The sequence below is a fragment of the Hirundo rustica genome, chromosome 21 (genome assembly GCF_015227805.2).
Source record: "Hirundo rustica isolate bHirRus1 chromosome 21, bHirRus1.pri.v3, whole genome shotgun sequence".
Lineage (NCBI taxonomy): Eukaryota > Metazoa > Chordata > Aves > Passeriformes > Hirundinidae > Hirundo > Hirundo rustica.
In genome coordinates this window covers 1225307-1241988 of record NC_053470.1, presented here as the reverse complement: position 1 = coordinate 1241988, position 16682 = coordinate 1225307, and the positions used below count along the sequence as shown (strand labels likewise).

At 64.6% G+C, this 16682-nt stretch overlaps 1 protein-coding gene across 7 annotated transcripts; it reads left to right on the top strand.

The window, feature by feature from the left end:
• The first annotated feature begins 2845 nt into the window (after positions 1-2845).
• KLF8 (KLF transcription factor 8) lies at positions 2846-10669 on the top strand. 7 transcript variants are annotated; one of them, XM_040084027.2, is made up of 6 exons: positions 2846-2903; positions 6685-6858; positions 7036-7231; positions 7829-7955; positions 8058-8194; positions 8366-10669. In XM_040084027.2, the coding sequence occupies exons 1-6, from the start codon at positions 2877-2879 to the stop codon at positions 8545-8547; spliced, it is 843 nt and encodes a 280-aa protein (XP_039939961.1). In that variant the 5' UTR covers positions 2846-2876; the 3' UTR covers positions 8548-10669. The 7 variants fall into 7 exon arrangements, with proteins under 7 accessions (XP_039939961.1, XP_039939957.1, XP_039939958.1 ...); XM_040084023.2 differs by having other exon boundaries at positions 6685-7231; positions 7853-7955; positions 8366-10667; XM_040084024.2 differs by having other exon boundaries at positions 6685-7231; positions 7853-7955; positions 8061-8194; positions 8366-10661.
• Positions 10670-16682: the final 6013 nt, after the last annotated feature.

Below are 16682 nucleotides of genomic sequence, written 5' to 3'. Positions count from 1 at the left end.
CCCCGGGAGAGGAGCTGTTCCCAACAGGAGCCTCTGGAGAGCTGCGAATGCGCTGGGCACGCAGCAGAGGTTGTGTTTGTGGGATGCAGGTGTGGAATACCTGGGGTGGGAATCATGGAACGAGCCCCAGCCCAACCGCAGTTCCCCCGTGGAGCTGCCCCATGGCTGGGATCAGGCTGGAACCAGACCCTGCTGGGAATGTCACAGCTTCCCACACTCCAACCCTGCCCTCGGAGCAAGAGGATGATCCTGGCACTGAAGCCTCTGGAATATCCCATCCTACTGGGAAGGGCTTCAGGAGAGCAGGAGCTTCAGGCACCTGGTGGGAGCTGTTGTGCGGGAAGGAGGGACAGTGGGAATGCTGCCTCATTGCCATGGTGACAGGAGTTGCCACTGGGTTTCCTTAGGGATTAAACGGCAGCACGTGGAGGTGGGATGATGTCGAAGGGGGAATGTGGAGCAGGGGGCAGGTGACAAAGGGCTGTGAGGGACAAGTGGCCGGAGCTGGCGGGAGCCAAATCCTGGCCGGGCTGGAGCCTCCCGGGGCAGTGACCCAGCGGGCACTGGGGTAAAGTTCTGAGGTTCTCCAGCTCCAAACCCCTTTTCCTGAAGTGCATGGGTCTGGGGGCTCTTTGGGAATCAGCCTGGTCCTTTTGCTGTGGCCGAGGTGCCACGGTGCTCTGAGTGACAGCTTGTGACAAACGTGTGGCTGTGTCAGAGCACCTGCCCTGCCTGCTCCGATGGCACCGAGCTGTGTCCTTTGTTCCTTCCCAAAGCAGATCCCAGGCCTTTTGGGGAGGGGTTTGGGTGGCCCAGTTTGGATTTGAATGGCTCCTTCCATTCCAAGCAGGGAGGTTTGGGAGATCAGGCTCAGCACCCTCATCCCCTCTCCTGGAAAACTTCCCACTTTCTCTGGCAGCTCCTGCCTGCAGGAAGAAAAAAAAATAATAATAAAAAAAAGATGCCTGCTCCAGATGTTTCTCACACAAACATCATCCCAAACCTGCATGAGGTGTCTGTGATCCAGCCTTTTCCTTCAGCACTTGACCTTGGAATTCCAAGGAGAAACTTGATGCCATGTGTCACTGAGATCCTGAGTAAATCCCCCCTTGGCCCAGTTCCTTTCCCCTTGGAGCTGTTGTGGGGCCCGGGATCAGTTCCCTGGGGCCGGCTGTGCTCCCTGCCGTTGTCTTGGAGCTACTTCCAGGTCTTTTGACCATTTCTTTCTTGCCTTGGAGCATGGATGGCTCCAGTGGGATCAGCCCCAGGCTGTTTTCCCCAGGATGAGCTGTGTAGGGTCAACAATTCCTGAGGGTCTCCTTAGGGATGCTTCCACTTGTTTTTCCTGGAGCTGCTGGGGGGGATGTACATGGGGCTGTGGTGGCCACGTGCTGCTCTCCAGCTGGAGCAGCTCCTCCAACACATCCAGGGGGTCATGGATTCTCCAAAGTCACCCTGAACTGTCACTGCTCAGCTGTGGCTTGCGAGCACCTCGTGAGGAGCATCCGCACCATTCCCTGCCCAGGGTCCAACCCTTCCTGCCCAAATCCATCCCTGGGGATGTGCAGGGAGAGCAGGAGAGGGGACCTTGGGGAACCCCTGCCCTGCTCCCCCCTTTCTTCTGTGTTTTGGGAGGTCACATGTGCCTGTTGTTGGTCCTTCAGCTCGGTGACGTTGGGGTGGGGGTACCTTTGGGTGCAGGGCCCTCTCATCCCCCAGAAGCTTCTCTGGTCCCCAAAAGCTGCCCAGGGGAGGTTGGCCAAGGGAGGGTCCCTACCTGAGCCTGTCCTGGTGCCTCCCTGCGTGTTTCCTGAGGAGGGGAAGGGGATTTTTGCCAAAAAGAGGTCGTTTTGGTCCCGGTTGAGGTGTAGTGGCTTGGCAGGAGTGGGGGGGTCACGGGGGTCCCCTCCTCGCACCTGGATGAGCTCTGTGTGTGACCACCTTGGTGGCCGTGACCTGCTCCTCGAGTCAGCCCTGGCAGGGACATCCTGAGTAGGGGACACCTGGCTGAGTCCCCATCCCCAGGATTTCCCCATCCCCGGGGATGAGCTGGGTCAGGGCTGGGGGTCCTGCATCTGGGGGGCTGTGGGGTGATCAACCCAGCCTGGGCAACTCAGCGCCGGGTGGGCATCAGGCTGTGGCCAGTCCGAGGCTGGGGACAGCGCTGGGAGCAGCCGGGTCCCCTTGGGACACGAGGCTGGAAAACCAGTGGGGTCCAGGGAGCGTGGGATGAGTGGGGGGTGGATTCCCACTGGCCTCTCCACCCTGGGCCAGGGGCTCCCCGAGACCCCCAGACCCCTCCAGACCCTCTGGGGAGGCTCCCTCAACTCTGCCAGGATCCTACACCTTGTGGGATCCCCTCTGGGGGTGCTGAGGGGGTACCCCACATATTTGGGGGGCTTACTTGTGTGTGTGGGGGGGCTCGGGAGGCAGAGATGGGGAGGAGGTGCAGGCAGTGCCCCCCCAGGCCCCCCGTGGGTGCTCGGATTTGGGGGTGCAGGGGGACCCCAGGACCCCAAATGGGGGGGGGTCTCTGCCCCTCCCCATCACTACCACAAGAGTTCCCCAGGTCTGAGCCCTCCAGCAGCACCCCCCACCCCGATTTTGGGGTGCCCTCCGCCTAAAGGGGGGTGACAGCAAGTTGGGGTCCACCAAATCCTGCGCGTTCCCATGGCAACGCCGGATGCGAGGGGAGCCGCCCATTGGCTGCCGATGATGTCACCTCAAGGGCGGGGCACCCCCCCCCCCAAAAAAAAAATAAAGAGGGTGGGGGAGGGGAGCTCCGCCCCACGCGGCCCCTCCCCGCCCGTGGGGGCCCCACCCCGCCCCACCCGGCACCGCCCCGGGGGCAGCGGCGGCGGCGGCGGCGGCCGGGGATGCGCTCGGAGGAGGCGCGGGGGACGGTGCGTGGGGCCGGGGGCGCGGGGGGACCGGCGTGGGGGTCTGAGGGGCGCGGGGGAACGGGGCGGGAGCGCGGGGCCCGGCGTGGGGAGAGGGCGGAGGGGGGGAGGGAGGGGAGGGATGGAGGGGGAGGGTCCCGCCCCACCCCGCGCCCCCTCAGGCCTCCCCTCGCCCCTCGCCCCCTCACGCGGGGGTCGCGCGTGGGGTGTCCCCCCCCCCCCCCCCACACACACACTCTCCATGCTCCGCGCGCGCTTCCGGGGAGGGCGCCCCCCCGCGGCTGGGAGGTCACACCGGGCGGCGGCCCCGCCCTTCCCTCCCCCTCCCACGCCCTTTGCTCTTAAAGGGCCAGACCCCGTTTGGGCTGGAACCGCCCCGCGCCCACCCCCCCGGGAAAGCCCCCCACTCCGTATTCCCTCCGTGCCACCCCCCCGCCGTATCCCGAGCGGCCGCTGGCGGAGGGTGGAGAGCGGAGGAAATTCCACGGGGGGGTGTGGCGGCGGCGGCGGGGTGTGACCCCCCACGCCCACGGGTGGGGGACCCGCAGCGGGGGAAGGGGGTGGGGACGCGCGGGGACAAAGCGGGGAGGGGGGGCTGTGGAAGATGTTTTCCCACTCTCCACACCCCCCTTCTCCCCTTCCCCTCCCAAGGTCACCCCAAATCCCTCCTTAAGCTGTTTAGGGCTAAAAACGGGGGGCGCTAATTATTCCCGGGGTTTTGGGGACATAAAGCATTGGGAGGGGTGCACAGCACCCCCAGATATGTGGGTTTGAGGAGGGGGCCCCCCGAACCCCCGCTCCACACGCCTGGATGGGTTTGGGGTGCACCAGGCTGAGGACGGAGGAATTCAGTTCACCCATGAAAGGGGGGCAGGGTCAGCAATGGTCGAATTTGGGGGGACAACGAGCCCTCCCCCGCTCACTCAGCTGCCCCATCCCGCACCCCCTAGCCCCGCGGGGCTTTGGGGTGCGAGGGACCCCCAAATTTGGGTAGGGGAGGGTCCCCCAGCAGAGGAGGGGACATCTCTTTTGAACCGCCCCCCCCCGCAATGAGCCTGTTTGTGGGGACCCCCGGGTGTGAGGGGCTGGTCCTGGGGGGCTCTGGGGGGACACTGAGGTCCCCAGGTGCGGGGGGCAGTTGGGTGACTGTCTGGGGGTGTCCCCTAGTGTGTTTTTGGGGGGGGTCTGGCTGGAGGGGGTCCTTTGAGGACATGGGGATGTGTTGGGGAGGGGTCGGTCCCTGACTGAGTGTGTTTGAGGGGCGTCTCTGCTTGTTGGGGGGTGTTTTGGGGGTCCCTGGATTTTGAGGGGGGTTTTGTGAGGGTCCCTACCTGAGAGCAGAGGTGTTTTGGGGGTGCTGGTAGTGTGTGAGTGTGTGAAGGAGGTGTTTTGGGGGCGCTGGTAGTGTGTGAAGGGAGTGTTTTGGGGGTCCCTACTTGAGTGTGGTGGTGTTTTGGGGGTGCTGCTAGTGCATGTGTGAGGGAATTGTTTTGGGGGTCCCTACCTGAGAGCAGAGGTGTTTTGGGGGTGCTGGTAGTGTGTGAGTGTGTGAAGGAGGTGTTTTGGGGGCACTGGTAGTGTGTGAAGGGAGTGTTTTGGGGGTTCCCTACTTGAGTGTGGTGGTGTTTTGGGGGTGCTGCTAGTGCATGTGTGAGGGAAGCGGTTTTGGGGGTCCCTACCTGAGAGCAGAGGTGTTTTGGGGGTGCTGGTAGTATATGCGTGAGGGAAGCGTTTTGGGGGTCCTTGGCTGATTATGGGGGTGTTTGGTGGGGGTCCCTGGCTGACTGTGTGTTGGGGGGTGTCCCCTCAATGTGTCGGTACTGGGGGGGGGTCTCTGTTTGGGGGTGTAATGTGTGTCTGGACGGGGCTCTGTGTGCTGGGGGGTCCCAGGGTGAATAGGTGGGATCTGAGGAGGGAGGGATATCTCTGGCTCTTTTTGGGGTGTGTTTAGGGGCGCTCCCGGCTGTTTCTGGGGGGAGCCCACGGTGATGGATGGCGGGGGGGCTGTATTTGGGGGTTCCGTGCGTGTGTTGGGGCATCCCTGGCTGTGGGAGGGGTTGGCGGGGATCCTTGCCGTGAGTGTGGAGGTGCTTTGGGGGGGGTCGGTTTTATGGGCACGGTGAATTCGGGGCCTCGTGTGTGAGCGGGGGGGAGGTCCGTGCCGGTATCGGGAAGGTTCGGTGCGGGGGGCTCCGTGCCGGTATCGGGAGGGTTCGGTATCGGGAGGGTTCGGTGCCCGTGCGGGGGGCTCCGTGCCGGTATCGGGAGGGTTCGGTGCCCGTGCGGGGGGCTCCGTGCCGGTATCGGGAGGGTTCGGTATCGGGAGGGTTCGGTGCCCGTGCCGGGGGGCTCCGTGCCGGTATCGGGAGGGTTCGGTGCCCGTGCGGGGGGCTCCGTGCCGGTATCGGGAGGGTTCGGTGCCCGTGCGGGGGGCTCCGTGCCGGTATCGGGAGGGTTCGGTGCCCGTGCGGGGGGCTCCGTGCCGGTACCGGGAGGGTTCGGTGCCGGGGGGCTCCGTGCCGGTATCGGGAGGGTTCGGTGCCCGTGCGGGGGGCTCCGTGCCGGTATCGGGAGGGTTCGGTGCCGGGGGGCTCCGTGCCGGTATCGGGAGGGTTCGGTATCGGGAGGGTTCGGTGCCCGTGCGGGGGGCTCCGTGCCGGTATCGGGAAGGTTCAGTGCCGGGGGCTCCGTGCCGGTATCGGGAGGGTTCGGTGCCCGTGCGGGGGGCTCCGTGCCGGTATCGGGAGGGTTCGGTGCCGGTGTCGGGGCGGGTTACGCGCCGGTGCCTTGCGCTCGGTGCCGGTGCCGGGGGTGCGCTGTAGCCGCCGCCCCCCCGGGCGGGGCCGGGCCGTGTGCGCGGGGCGCGGCGCTGGGTGTGGCGGGGCGGGGCCGCCGCGCGAGGCCGGTGCGTGGGGGCTCCGCGGGCGGGGACGGTCCCTGCGTGGGCAGGTACGTGCGGGGGGCCCGGGTCGGCGCCGGGGGGTCGCGGGGCAGCGCCGGGGGTGACGAGGAGCTCCTTTGGGCGGGGGTCGCCCCCGTGCCCGGTCGCCCCACGCGTGGCCCGGGGACCGGGCGCGGAGCGCGGTGGGGTCGGGGGTCCCGCTGGTCTCTCGGACGCGTGGCGGTCCCGCGGGGGCGCAGCGCCGGCCGTGCCGCGGGTGGGGCCGTGCCCGGTGCCTCCCGCGGGGGCCGGGCCGGGCCCTTTAAGAAGCTCCACCCGCGGCCGAGCCCAGGTGGAGCCGCGGGGCCCTTCGCACCTCGGCCCGGGAGATGGTGCTGCGGGAGGCGGGGGGGGGAGGCGCGGGCACGGCGGACAGCGCGGGAGCGCCGCGGGTCGGTGCGCGAGTGACCCCGGGGGGGGGGGCGGGGGCCGGGGGCGGGGGGGGGCGCGGCCCCTTTAAGGCGCGGGGGGAAGGAGCGGGGCGGGGCCGCCACCGCCCCGCGCGCGGGACACGCCCTCCCGCGGGGGGCGGGGCCGGGCCGGCACAAAGGCGCGCGCCGGGGGGCGGCGCCCGCGGTTCCCGCCCTCGGCGCGGCCGCCGGGAGGGGCCGGGCGGGTCCGTGAGGGACGGGCGGGCCCGGCCCCGCCTCGCCTCGGGGCTCGGGCGGGCTCCGCCGTGACCGGCCCGGCGACCCACCCCCGGGTGGCCCCACGTCCGGCCGGAGCCGCCCCCGAGGCGCCGCCCCGGTCGGTTGGTTGGTGAGAGCCCGTTAAAAAAACCCCTTCGCCCCCGTCCCGTGCCTCAGTTTCCCTGCCTCCTCACGGACCGCGGGTCTCTTGCAGGGCCAGGGGAAGGCGACGCCCGCCATGAGTTCGTCGGCGCTGCTGGCTGAGGGCCCCCTCGATCCCCCGGTGCTGCTGGCCGACATCAAGACGGAGCCCCCCGAGGAGCTGCTGGCCAGCGACTGCAGCCAGCCCCAGGCCGAGCCCGTCGATCTCTCCCTCAATAAATCCAAGGTGGCTCCGGCCTCGGCCCCGCCGCCACCGCCCCCCACCTCGGTCCAGTCTTCCCCCATGCTGGTGGCTCCCCCGCTTCCCGCTCCCAGCACCGTGTCCGTCCCGCCCTCCGGTCTCAGCTCCACCTCGGCCATCCCGGCTGTCCTCTCACCCGGCTCCATCCTGGCCTCCACGCAGGGCAGCGGCGGGCAGCAGATCCTCCACGTCATCCACACCATCCCCTCCGTCAACCTGCCCAGCAAGATGGGTAACCTGCAGACCATCCCCGTGGTGGTGCAGTCCCTCCCCGTCGTCTACACCACCGTGCCCACGGACGGCGTCACCGCCATTACCGTGCCCCTCATCGGGGGGGACGGCAAGAACGCCGGGTCTGGTAAGGGCACCTGGGGGGAACCCTGGAATCTGGGGGGTGGACGGTGTCTGTCCTGCCTCGTGGAGGGGCACCCTTGAAGGGGATCTCATTTGTCACTGTGGAGTGTCCCTGCCACCACCATGTGCCGTTTTCATACAAAGCCTCTCAGCCCCCAGCCTGTGCCCCGCAGGGGACATGGGGAGGGCAGGGACACACGGGGCATGGCACTGCCTGTCCTCCACCCATCCTGCTGCTGGCTGCCTGCCCTGCCCTTCCCACTGGCTGCCTGCTGCCAGCAGCTCTGGTTTCAGCTCAGCTGCTCCCTTTGCCCCCCACAATCCCCTTTCCCAGGACATTCCCAGCTTCCCACCTTACCCAGGATGGGGGGCCTGGATCTGCCCTGCTCTGGGCAGGAGCAGGCAGCCAAAAGTGGTGCCCCCAAGTTGTTTCCTCCCTCTGGGGGTTCTCCGTGCGCCCAGTTGGATTTGATTCCCTGGAGGGCCAGGCAGTGCTTGGAGCACTGCAGGAGCAGGGGGAAGGCTGAACCGCTGATGTGGGGCAGGTCTTTGGGGGGTGTCTCTGTTCTGTGCTCACCCCTTGCCTCTTGGTGCCCTAAAGCTTTCCTTTCCCGGACTTCTCCAGTGAAAATGGACCCTGGCTCCGTGTACCCCATGGACATGAACAGCGACAGCGAGGACAGCGCCTCCGAGAGCGGCCCAGCGCCTTTCCAGGACCTCCAGAGAGAGTGAGTCTCCTCCTGCTCGTGCCTCCCCACCCTTTATCCCCCTGAAACCCCCGCGGGCTCCAGGGGCTCTGGGGCCGTGGCTCCAGCTCTCCCTGCTCCCAGCAGGCCGGCGGCGCGGGGGCCCAGAGCCGACTCCCCGGACCTGAAGAAGCGGCGCATCCACCAGTGCGACTTCGAGGGCTGCAATAAGGTCTACACCAAAAGCTCCCACCTCAAAGCCCACCGGAGGATACACACAGGTAGGGGTGGGATTGGTGTCCCTGGATCCCCCATGGGCTGGGGGGAAGTGACGGTGCCGTGTCCCTGGGCAGAGGGGTGGCGGTGCCGTGGGATTCCCCGTTTGGAATTTCTCTGGGGGTTTGGGGGCTCGTTGTTGCCGCGCTGACCCCCTCGGTGCTCCCCTGGCACAGGCGAGAAGCCCTACAAATGCACGTGGGAAGGCTGCACCTGGAAGTTCGCCCGCTCGGACGAGCTCACCCGGCACTTCCGCAAGCACACGGGCATCAAACCCTTCCGCTGCTCGGACTGCGACCGCAGCTTCTCCCGCTCCGACCACCTGGCGCTGCACCGCCGGCGGCACGTCATGATGTGAGCGGCGCCCGCCGGGCTGGGAGCCGGCAGCGCCCGCCTGCCTCCATCCATCCACGCCCCGCGGCTCCTGCGGGGCGGGGCGGGGCGGGGACTGCGGGAGCGCCGGGGCCGAGCCCAGCCCGCCGCGGGAGCCCTGCCGGCGCACGGGACGGCAAACAATGGATTCTGGACTGCTGCCCCTTCTCTCTTGTTCTTATTCCTGGGTTTGACCTCGCCTGGAGGCTCCTTGACTCCTCACCTGGAATTCTTCCGTTAGCTGCCTCAGGCTCTTCAGCTCGCCGTTGCCCCTCTGTGCTCCCTGTCCCCTGCCCCTCCTGGTGCCAGGAGCCGTGGCGAGGACAGGGACAGGGGGTGACGGTTCCCCCCTGGAGGAGCTGTCGGCCATTCCCTCTCCATCCCCAGACTGCCCCAGCAGGAGGAGGGACATCACCTCTCTGTGTGTCCCTGGGCACGTGCTGGTGCTGCGCTTCGTGGGGAGTGCTGGGGGCACAGAGAGCCCGGAGGAAAAGAGGAATCAAGAAGGGGGGAAACACAACCCGACAGCGACCCACAAACGAGAGCGTCACCATCGCACAAAGGGAAACTTTGTGGAACATGGAACTTTTATTTTATGGAATTCTACAAGGGGGTGGGACAGGGTGGGGGGGGATGAGAGCCAGCAGCTCTCGGGTTTTTTGGAAGACTCTGGGCCACTTGAAGTGTTTCTAAGTTAAACCAGCGGCTGTGGCCACACGCTTTGCTTTTTAATGATGGTTTTTGTGGAGTGTTTCTTCCATCCCCCCAGCCAACCCCGCTGGTTGCTGGGAGGGTGTCAGGATTTGAGCTGTTGGGTGGTGGGAAGGCTCACGGGGACCACGACATGCTCCATGCTCAGGGCAGTTCCTGCAGGGGCTGGTTGGGAGGAGCTTCCCAGGCTCCCTCTGCGCTGGTGCTTTTGCCCTGGATCTGTGGGGATGGGGGCACTTCAGGGACACCTGTGGCCCCTGGAAACAACACACAGCTGTTTGGGAAAGTGCTTTTCCTCAGCTTCCCATCCACCAGGCACGGTGTGCCATGGGCAGAGCTTGTCCCTGGCCTGAGGGGCTGAGGGAGAGTCTGCCTGGGCACCCGTGAAGTGCTGGGACCTGCCCCTGGCCACAGCCACCCCAGCTGGGCTGCAGGCCTGGGGCAGAGAGGCTGGAGAGCTGCCAGCTGGGCAATGCTTGTTCGGTTCTATTCGTGGCAGGAGGCAGAAATGCCATGGATTGGCCTGGTCAGGGTGAGGGTGTCACCTCCCAGAGGGCACCGGGACAAGGCAGAGCTGTTGAAGGCATGCTGTGTCCAGAGGATGGACCAAGGGGTGCCAGTGCCCTGAGCTGGACCAGCAGGACTGCAAGAATGATCAACTCCCCAAACTTGTGCAGGGTCTGCTGCTCCAGCTGGGTCCCTCCAAACCCCTGTGGGACCTGGGAACCTCCAAATCCCTATGGGACCTGGTGGGATTCATCTGAGAATCCTCCAAGAGTTGCTGATGCCATCACAAAGCCTCTCTTGATCATTTTGAATGGTCTTGGGGATCCAGGAGGTCCCACCTGGCTGGAAACTGGGGTCTGTTGTCCTGATTTTCCAGAAGGGCAAGAAGGACGACCCTGGGACCCACAGGCCTGTCAGTCTCATTTCAGTGCCCAGTAAAACCATGGGAAAGATTAATCTGGGAAGTACTGGAAAACACCTGGAGGACAACACAGTTATTGGTCACAGCTCCATGAGGGGAAAGTCCTGCTTGTCCAACCTGATTTCCTTCTACATCCCGCCTGGTTGATCAAGGAAAGGCAGGAGATGAAATTTTTTGAACTTCAGCAAAGCTTCTGCTGATGTCTCTCCCAGGGTCCTTCTGGACAAAATGTCCAGGCCACGGCTGGATAAACACACCATGGGGTGGGGGAGCAGCTAGCTCATGGGTTGGGCACAGGATGACAGAGTGGGGTGACACCAGTGGCACCCCTCATTACTGGGGTTCCACAGGGCTCCAGCCTCATCCCAGTTCCCTTCATCATCCTGGTGAGCAACCCAGATACAGGGCTCCAAGGAATACTGAGGGGAAAAAAAATCTCTCAATTCTTCAATTGAAGCTTTTTGGGGAATTGACATGAAAGATGTCCTATTCCAGAGAGAAAAATTACGAGGAGAAAACATAAATACTCCTTACAGGGATGAAAAAAAAAAAATCTTAATTTTGGAGGATTTGGGAATCCTGTCACCTTTTGAAGGTTCCCGCGGCACCACCTGGGCTCGGCCGAGGGTGGAGCTTCTTAAAGGGCCCGGGAGGCACCGGGCACGGCCAGGGGGACCGAGGGACAGCCGGGACCCAAAACCCCACCGCGGCCGGGGCACGCGTGGGGCACCCGGCATGCGCCTGCCACGGGCACCGTGCCCGAAGCAGCTCCTCGTCACCCCGGAGCTCTCCTGTGGGCACCCTCAGAGGTGTCACTGGGGTTGGTGGCAGCCCCAGAGCCTGTCCCTGTGTGCCAGGCCGGGGGCACGGGGCAGCTCTCGGGAGGTGCCCTTTAGGGGGACACGGCGCTCTTTGGGGGTGCTGTCAGCCCGCGTGGAGGTTCAGGGTGGTACTTCGGGGCCCGCGGGCTCTGTGCTCGACCTTTTGGGGGTGCTGGTAGGCAAAGCCACGCTCGACAGGGGGGAGCCTCCTGTCCTTTATCCCCAGTTTGCTTATGGGCTGCGCTGCTCGCGCCCCAAACCCGGCGGCAGCGCTCGGGCACCCGGTGGCGCCAGCGGCCCGCGCTGGGCGAGGGCTGGATGGAGGAGGAGCCGAGGGAGGGATTCCCGTCCTTCGGGAATTTCCCCGAGCGTGAGGGCCGCTGCTCCCTCGGGGCTCCCCTGGCACCGGTGAGAAGCCCTAAAGATGCCCGAGGGAAGGCTGCACCTGGAAGTTCCGCAAGCACACGGGCATCAAAGCCTTCCGCTGCTCGGACCGCGGCTTCTCCCGCTCCGCCGCTGGCAGGGGCTGTTGGCACAGGCTGGGTCGGGCAGTGGGAATAGCGGGACGGCCCCCAGGCTTCGGGAGGAGCTGCAGAGGTTTGGGGCTCACACAGGGTCCTGTGCCGAACGGACATCGGTGTGTGGGCATGGCCCCGGGCTGGAGAAGATGCCGAGGTCCTGCCGCGCAGGCAGCAGGTGCCAACCCCTCCCCAGGGGCTGGAATCGTCATCCCAGGGGATCCAGGCTGTGCCTTCTCCTGGGTGAAGCCCTGAGGGCTTTTAATTGCTCTGAGCAGCCCCACTTGAGACCCCTCAGCCATCCCCGGGCCCATTTAAGCTCAGCCTGGGGCCTCCAGCTCCTCCCCGTGCTGTGCTGGAGCTGTCCCAGCCCTTTGCACAGCCACGGGCCCCCCCGGCCCTCACCTGGGACCTGGGACTGTCCTGCAGCTTGTGCCAAGGGCAAGGTGAGCCCCAGGAAGGGCTGTGCCACCCCCATTCTGGGCACAGGTGTTCCCTGAGCTTCAGCAAAGCCCCTCAGTGGCTGCCAGATCGCGTGGCACGAGGGGCACATCCGGCTCCTCATCCCCCGGGGAATTCTCCAGTGCCTGCAGTTGTGCTTGCTGGGAGCACAGAAAACCCTCCTGGTTGTTTTCCCGGCTTGGCAAAGGTCCAAGGCTGGGTTTCTGGGGGGAAAAAGGCCGATGGATACCATCTCCTTCCTCCCACCCTGCCTTTGTCCTGGAAACTCACCTCAGCCTCAGGCCCTTCTGCTTCCTCAGCTCCCTCCTCCTCCCCCAGGAATGCCTGGAGGAGCTGCTCCATCTCCCTGCCGGGGGCTGTGATGCTCCCAGTGCTCCCCCACCGCCCGACTGGGGACACTGGGGGCTCCCCCAGCTCCTCGGGGCCCTCCCCATCACCTGCCTGCGCTTTTCCGTGGCTGCGAGAAGAACTGAGCAACCCCAAAACTGCTTCCCCGCGGAAGGAGCAGTGACTGGGAGGGGTCCTGCTGGCTGGGGGCCCCCCCGTGTCCCCGGTGGTGGCGGTGCCCTGGCTCCGGGCTCACCCGCGGTCCCTGTCCCTGTCCCTGTCGGGGTTGCCGGGGCCTCTCCCGCCCGCCCGCCCGGCACTGCTCAGACTGGTTTAGCAAGTGCATGGGATGGGGCGGCCGCTTTTCCTTTGAAGAGCTCCCGGGAAGCATTTGATGGCTGGAAACCTCCCGAGGAGGAGAAAGGAAAAGACAAAAATAGGTGGTTTTGGGTTTCGCTGGGGGAGCGGGGGAGGCGCGGCGCTGCTCCGGCGGCTTTGCAGCCCTTTGTGCGCCGGGCGTGGGGACGGGCGAGCAGGGGTGTCCCCCTGCCCAGAGGGATCCCGAGGAGCGCCCGGCACAAGCAGGAGCTCCCGGCCCAACCCCGGGGCGGCCTCGGCCCAGGGAGGCAGAGCCGGAGCGGGCTGGGGATGTCCACCGCGGTCCCGAGAGAGGTGGGTGCTCCAGCATCGCTCCGCGGGGCGTTGGGGTGGCAGCAGGGACGGGAAGAGCTGCTGCAGGAGGAAAGCAGGGTCGGGGACCCCCAGGCAGGGCCTGGTCCCTTCCCCAGCCCCCACCGCCTGGGTGGGACACTGACTGGGGGCTCTTGGGGGTCCCTGGGGGAGCCAGCTCAGGGGTGAGGGGTGAGGGTGGCTTGGGGATGGTGGGGACAGGCTGGGGGTGCCTCTGGCTGTACTGGGGAGATCTGGGGAGTGGGAGCTGAGGTTTGCTTCCCCAGCCTGGCCCAGGTTTCCCCCACACTTGGTGCTTTTCTTGTCTTTTTAACTCAAGACTCGGGGCTTCACCTGCCTCCTGCTCCCTCATGACAGGAGGACCTGGCTGTCCTTCCTCACCATTCCCATGGATCCGGAGTGCTGGGATCAGGGGCTGGCTCCCCACTTCTCCCCCAGCGACCCCCAGCAGCCCCAGCCCCTGGCTGGGACCCCCTTTCAGCTCCCTGCGATCCCTCCATCCATCCCTGCACAGGATCTCCCTTCCCAAACCCTCCTCAGCCTCTCTGTGTCGGCTCTTCAGAAGGGAATTCCACGTGGAAAGTGGGAGGAAAACGTGAGGAGGGGAGCGTGTGTTCACGGGGAGCCGTCGTTATCTCTGTGCCATCGTGGGTGGCACATGGGCACACAACGGGACCGGCGGGGCCCCCGGGGCAAAGTGCCGGTGGCAGAGATGGGCTCAAGGCCGTTCTCCCGGGGCAGATAAGGGCACTGCCCTTGCTGGGTTTGGCTCATCCCTGCAAGGAGAGGCAGCTCCGCCTTGGGAAATCGTGGATTGATCCCTGCTGGGCAGGAGCAGCCCGGTGCGAGCCCTGCTGCAGGAATGGGATTCACCCAGCTGGGGATGGCGTGGAGAGAAAGGGAGCTCTTTTGGTTTTTATCATTTATCTGGAACCATGGAATGGTTTGGGTGGGAAGGACCTCAAAGCCCATCCAGTGCCACCCCTGCCATGGCAGGGACACCTTGCACTGTCCCAGGGGGATCCCAGCCCTGTCCAGCCTGGCCTTGGGCACTGCCAGGGATCCAGGGGCAGCCACAGCTGCTCTGGGCAATCTCACCACCCTCATTATAAACTTCCCTCTTTCCACGTGTCGTCCTGCAGGGTGGGTGGCACATCCCCTGTCCCTGCATCGCCTGGGAGCCCTGGTGAGTGTTCCAGCAGCAGCACAGCTTCAACAGCAGTCCCAGCTTCCCTGGGAAATAATATCCTGCAAGGCCTGAGCTGTTCCCATGTTTGCTTTCCCAAGGGCTCAACGAGCTCCCCTCTCTGGGATGCTCAGCCCTCCCAGCTGATGTTTTTGGCCCCTGGTGTGGGGTGGCAGCTGTGACACCAAACCTCTGCTGTGGCTCCTGCTTTGAGCAGTCAGAGGTGTCATGTGAAGGCCCTGGAGTGGCAGGAATCCCACAGGAATGGGCATTCCCCTTCCCTGGCAGCACTCGGGCTGCTTTCCCTTTGGCCAGGGGGGTAGAGCAGCCTTGGCCTCACCACCTCCTGCCCCTTCTCCTGTGGTCCCCTGGAGCCGCTGGGATGTCCCCAGGGTGGTGACAGCAGCACCCCTGCCTGTGTGGGATCCTGCCTGGGACACGCAGGGCAGTGGGGAATCCGGGGCTGGGTGAACACAGAGAGGGGAAGATCCCGGCTCTTCCTTGGGGAGGGGCTGGGGGAAGTCAGGGCTGGATTATCTGGACCAGGATGGCTTTTTTTATTTTTTAGTTCTTTGCCAGAAAGGTGATTTTTATTTCCTTGTATCTCTGGATCTTTACACTTCTTCCCTTCCAAAAGTGAAACCCAAACACAGTTGCCTGGTGTCTCCATGTGAACCCTGTGTCCTCCTACCTTGTCTGTGCTTTTCCAACTGTTGCTTTTCCTTCAGGGCTTGTGCCTTTTATATTTGATCCTTCACTTTTTATCCCTGCGAATGAGAAGTGTGAGCAAGCAAGAATCTCCTCTCAAAATCAGTTTTGGGGCAAAATTCATCCATTCACGGAAAATGGCATTTTCTCATCGAAAATACCCTTGCCTGTTAAAACGGGAATATCCCCCTTGTTTCAGTGCAGGGGACTCAGTTTGGGGACAGTGGCCCAGCTGGGGGTGTTCCAGGCCTCAGGGCTGGGGACTGATCCCTCCCCCCCATCCTGGAGGTGCTGGAACTGCCTGGGCACCGTGGTGGATGAGGCTCCTGGAAGAGCTCAGGCTTTGGGATTGAATCCTGGAGTGCTGGAACTTCCTGGGCTCTGTGTGGGAGCACGGCTGGTGACAGAGCTTGTGGTTGGGATTGGGATGAAATCCTGGGGTGTGGGATCTTCCTGAGCTCCGTGTGGGAGCGTGGCTGGTGATGGAGCTCCCAGCTACCTGCTCAGGGTTGGGATCGGGGTTAAATCCTGGGGTGTGGGATCTTCCTGAGCTCCATGTGGGAGTGTGGCTGGTGATGGAACTCCTGGCTACCTGCTCAGGGTTAGGATCGGGGTTAAATTCTGGGGTGTGGGATCTTCCTGAGCTCCATGTGGGAGCGTGGCTGGTGATGGAACTCCTGGCTACCTGCTCAGGGTTAGGATCGAGGTTAAATCCTGGGGTGCTGTGGTTCCTGAGAGCTCTGTTGGAGCATGGCTGGTGATAGAGCTTGAGTGTGGGATTGGGGATCAAACCCTGGGGTGCTGGAGCTTTCTGAGCTCCGTGTGGGATCACGGCTGGTGACGGAGCCTGGGGATCAAACCCTGGGGTGCTGGAGCTTTCTGAGCTCCGTGTGGGATCACGGCTGGTGACGGAGCCTGGGGATCAAACCCTGGGGTGCTTGGAGCTTTCTGAGCTCCGTGTGGGATCACGGCTGGTGTGCTGGAGCTTTCTGAGCTCCGTGTGGGATCACGGCTGGTGACGGAGCCTGGGGATCAAACCCTGGGGTGCTGGAGCTTTCTGAGCTCCCTGTGGGATCACGGCTGGTGACGGAGCCTGGGGATCAAACCCTGGGGTGCTGGAGCTTTCTGAGCTCCCTGTGGGATCACGGCTGGTGACGGAGCCTGGGGATCAAACCCTGGGGGGCTGGAGCTTTCTGAGCTCCGTGTGGGATCACGGCTGGTGACGGAGCCTGGGGATCAAACCCTGGGGTGCTGGAGCTTCCCAAGCACAGGTGACAGAGCTCCCATCCACCTGCTTGGGGTTGGGATTGACTCCCGGGGTGTGGGAGCTTCCCGAGCTCCCTGTCAGGGCACACCTGGAGACGGGAGCTCCCGGGCTGGGTTTGGGATTGAACGCCGGGGTGCTGCAGCTTCCCGAGCTCCCTGCCGGAGCTCCCGGGCACCCTCTGGCCCTTTTATGTGCGGGTGTCCCGGTGGAGCCGCGGCGGGGCCGGCGCCGGGAGCCTGATTGGCTCCACACCCCTGCGCCGCTTCCAGGTTCAGGCGTTTTCTCCTCCCCGGCCAGGTAAACCTTCCCGCGGCCAGGTAAAGCCTTCCCGACCCGGCACCGGCCTCTCACCAGCGCACCTCGCTCCGGCTCGCCTCAGGGTTGTTTTTTTTTTTTTTTTTTAATTTATTTTTCCTTCCCTTTCCTCGGTCCCCCCTCCTTTTTCCCCCCCTTTTTTTCCCCGTTTTCCGGGCCAGGCCCGTCCCCGCGCGGGGGGATGAGCA

Coding starts and splice junctions, on each gene's coding strand:
- KLF8 (XM_040084019.2), top strand. CDS start 2,877: ATGCGCTCGGAGGAGGCGCGGGGGACG. Junction 2,904..6,684: donor CGGAGGAGGCGCGGGGGACG/GTGCGTGGGGCC, acceptor GGTCTCTTGCAG/GGCCAGGGGAAGGCGACGCC. Junction 8,195..8,365: donor CCACCGGAGGATACACACAG/GTAGGGGTGGGA, acceptor CCCCTGGCACAG/GCGAGAAGCCCTACAAATGC.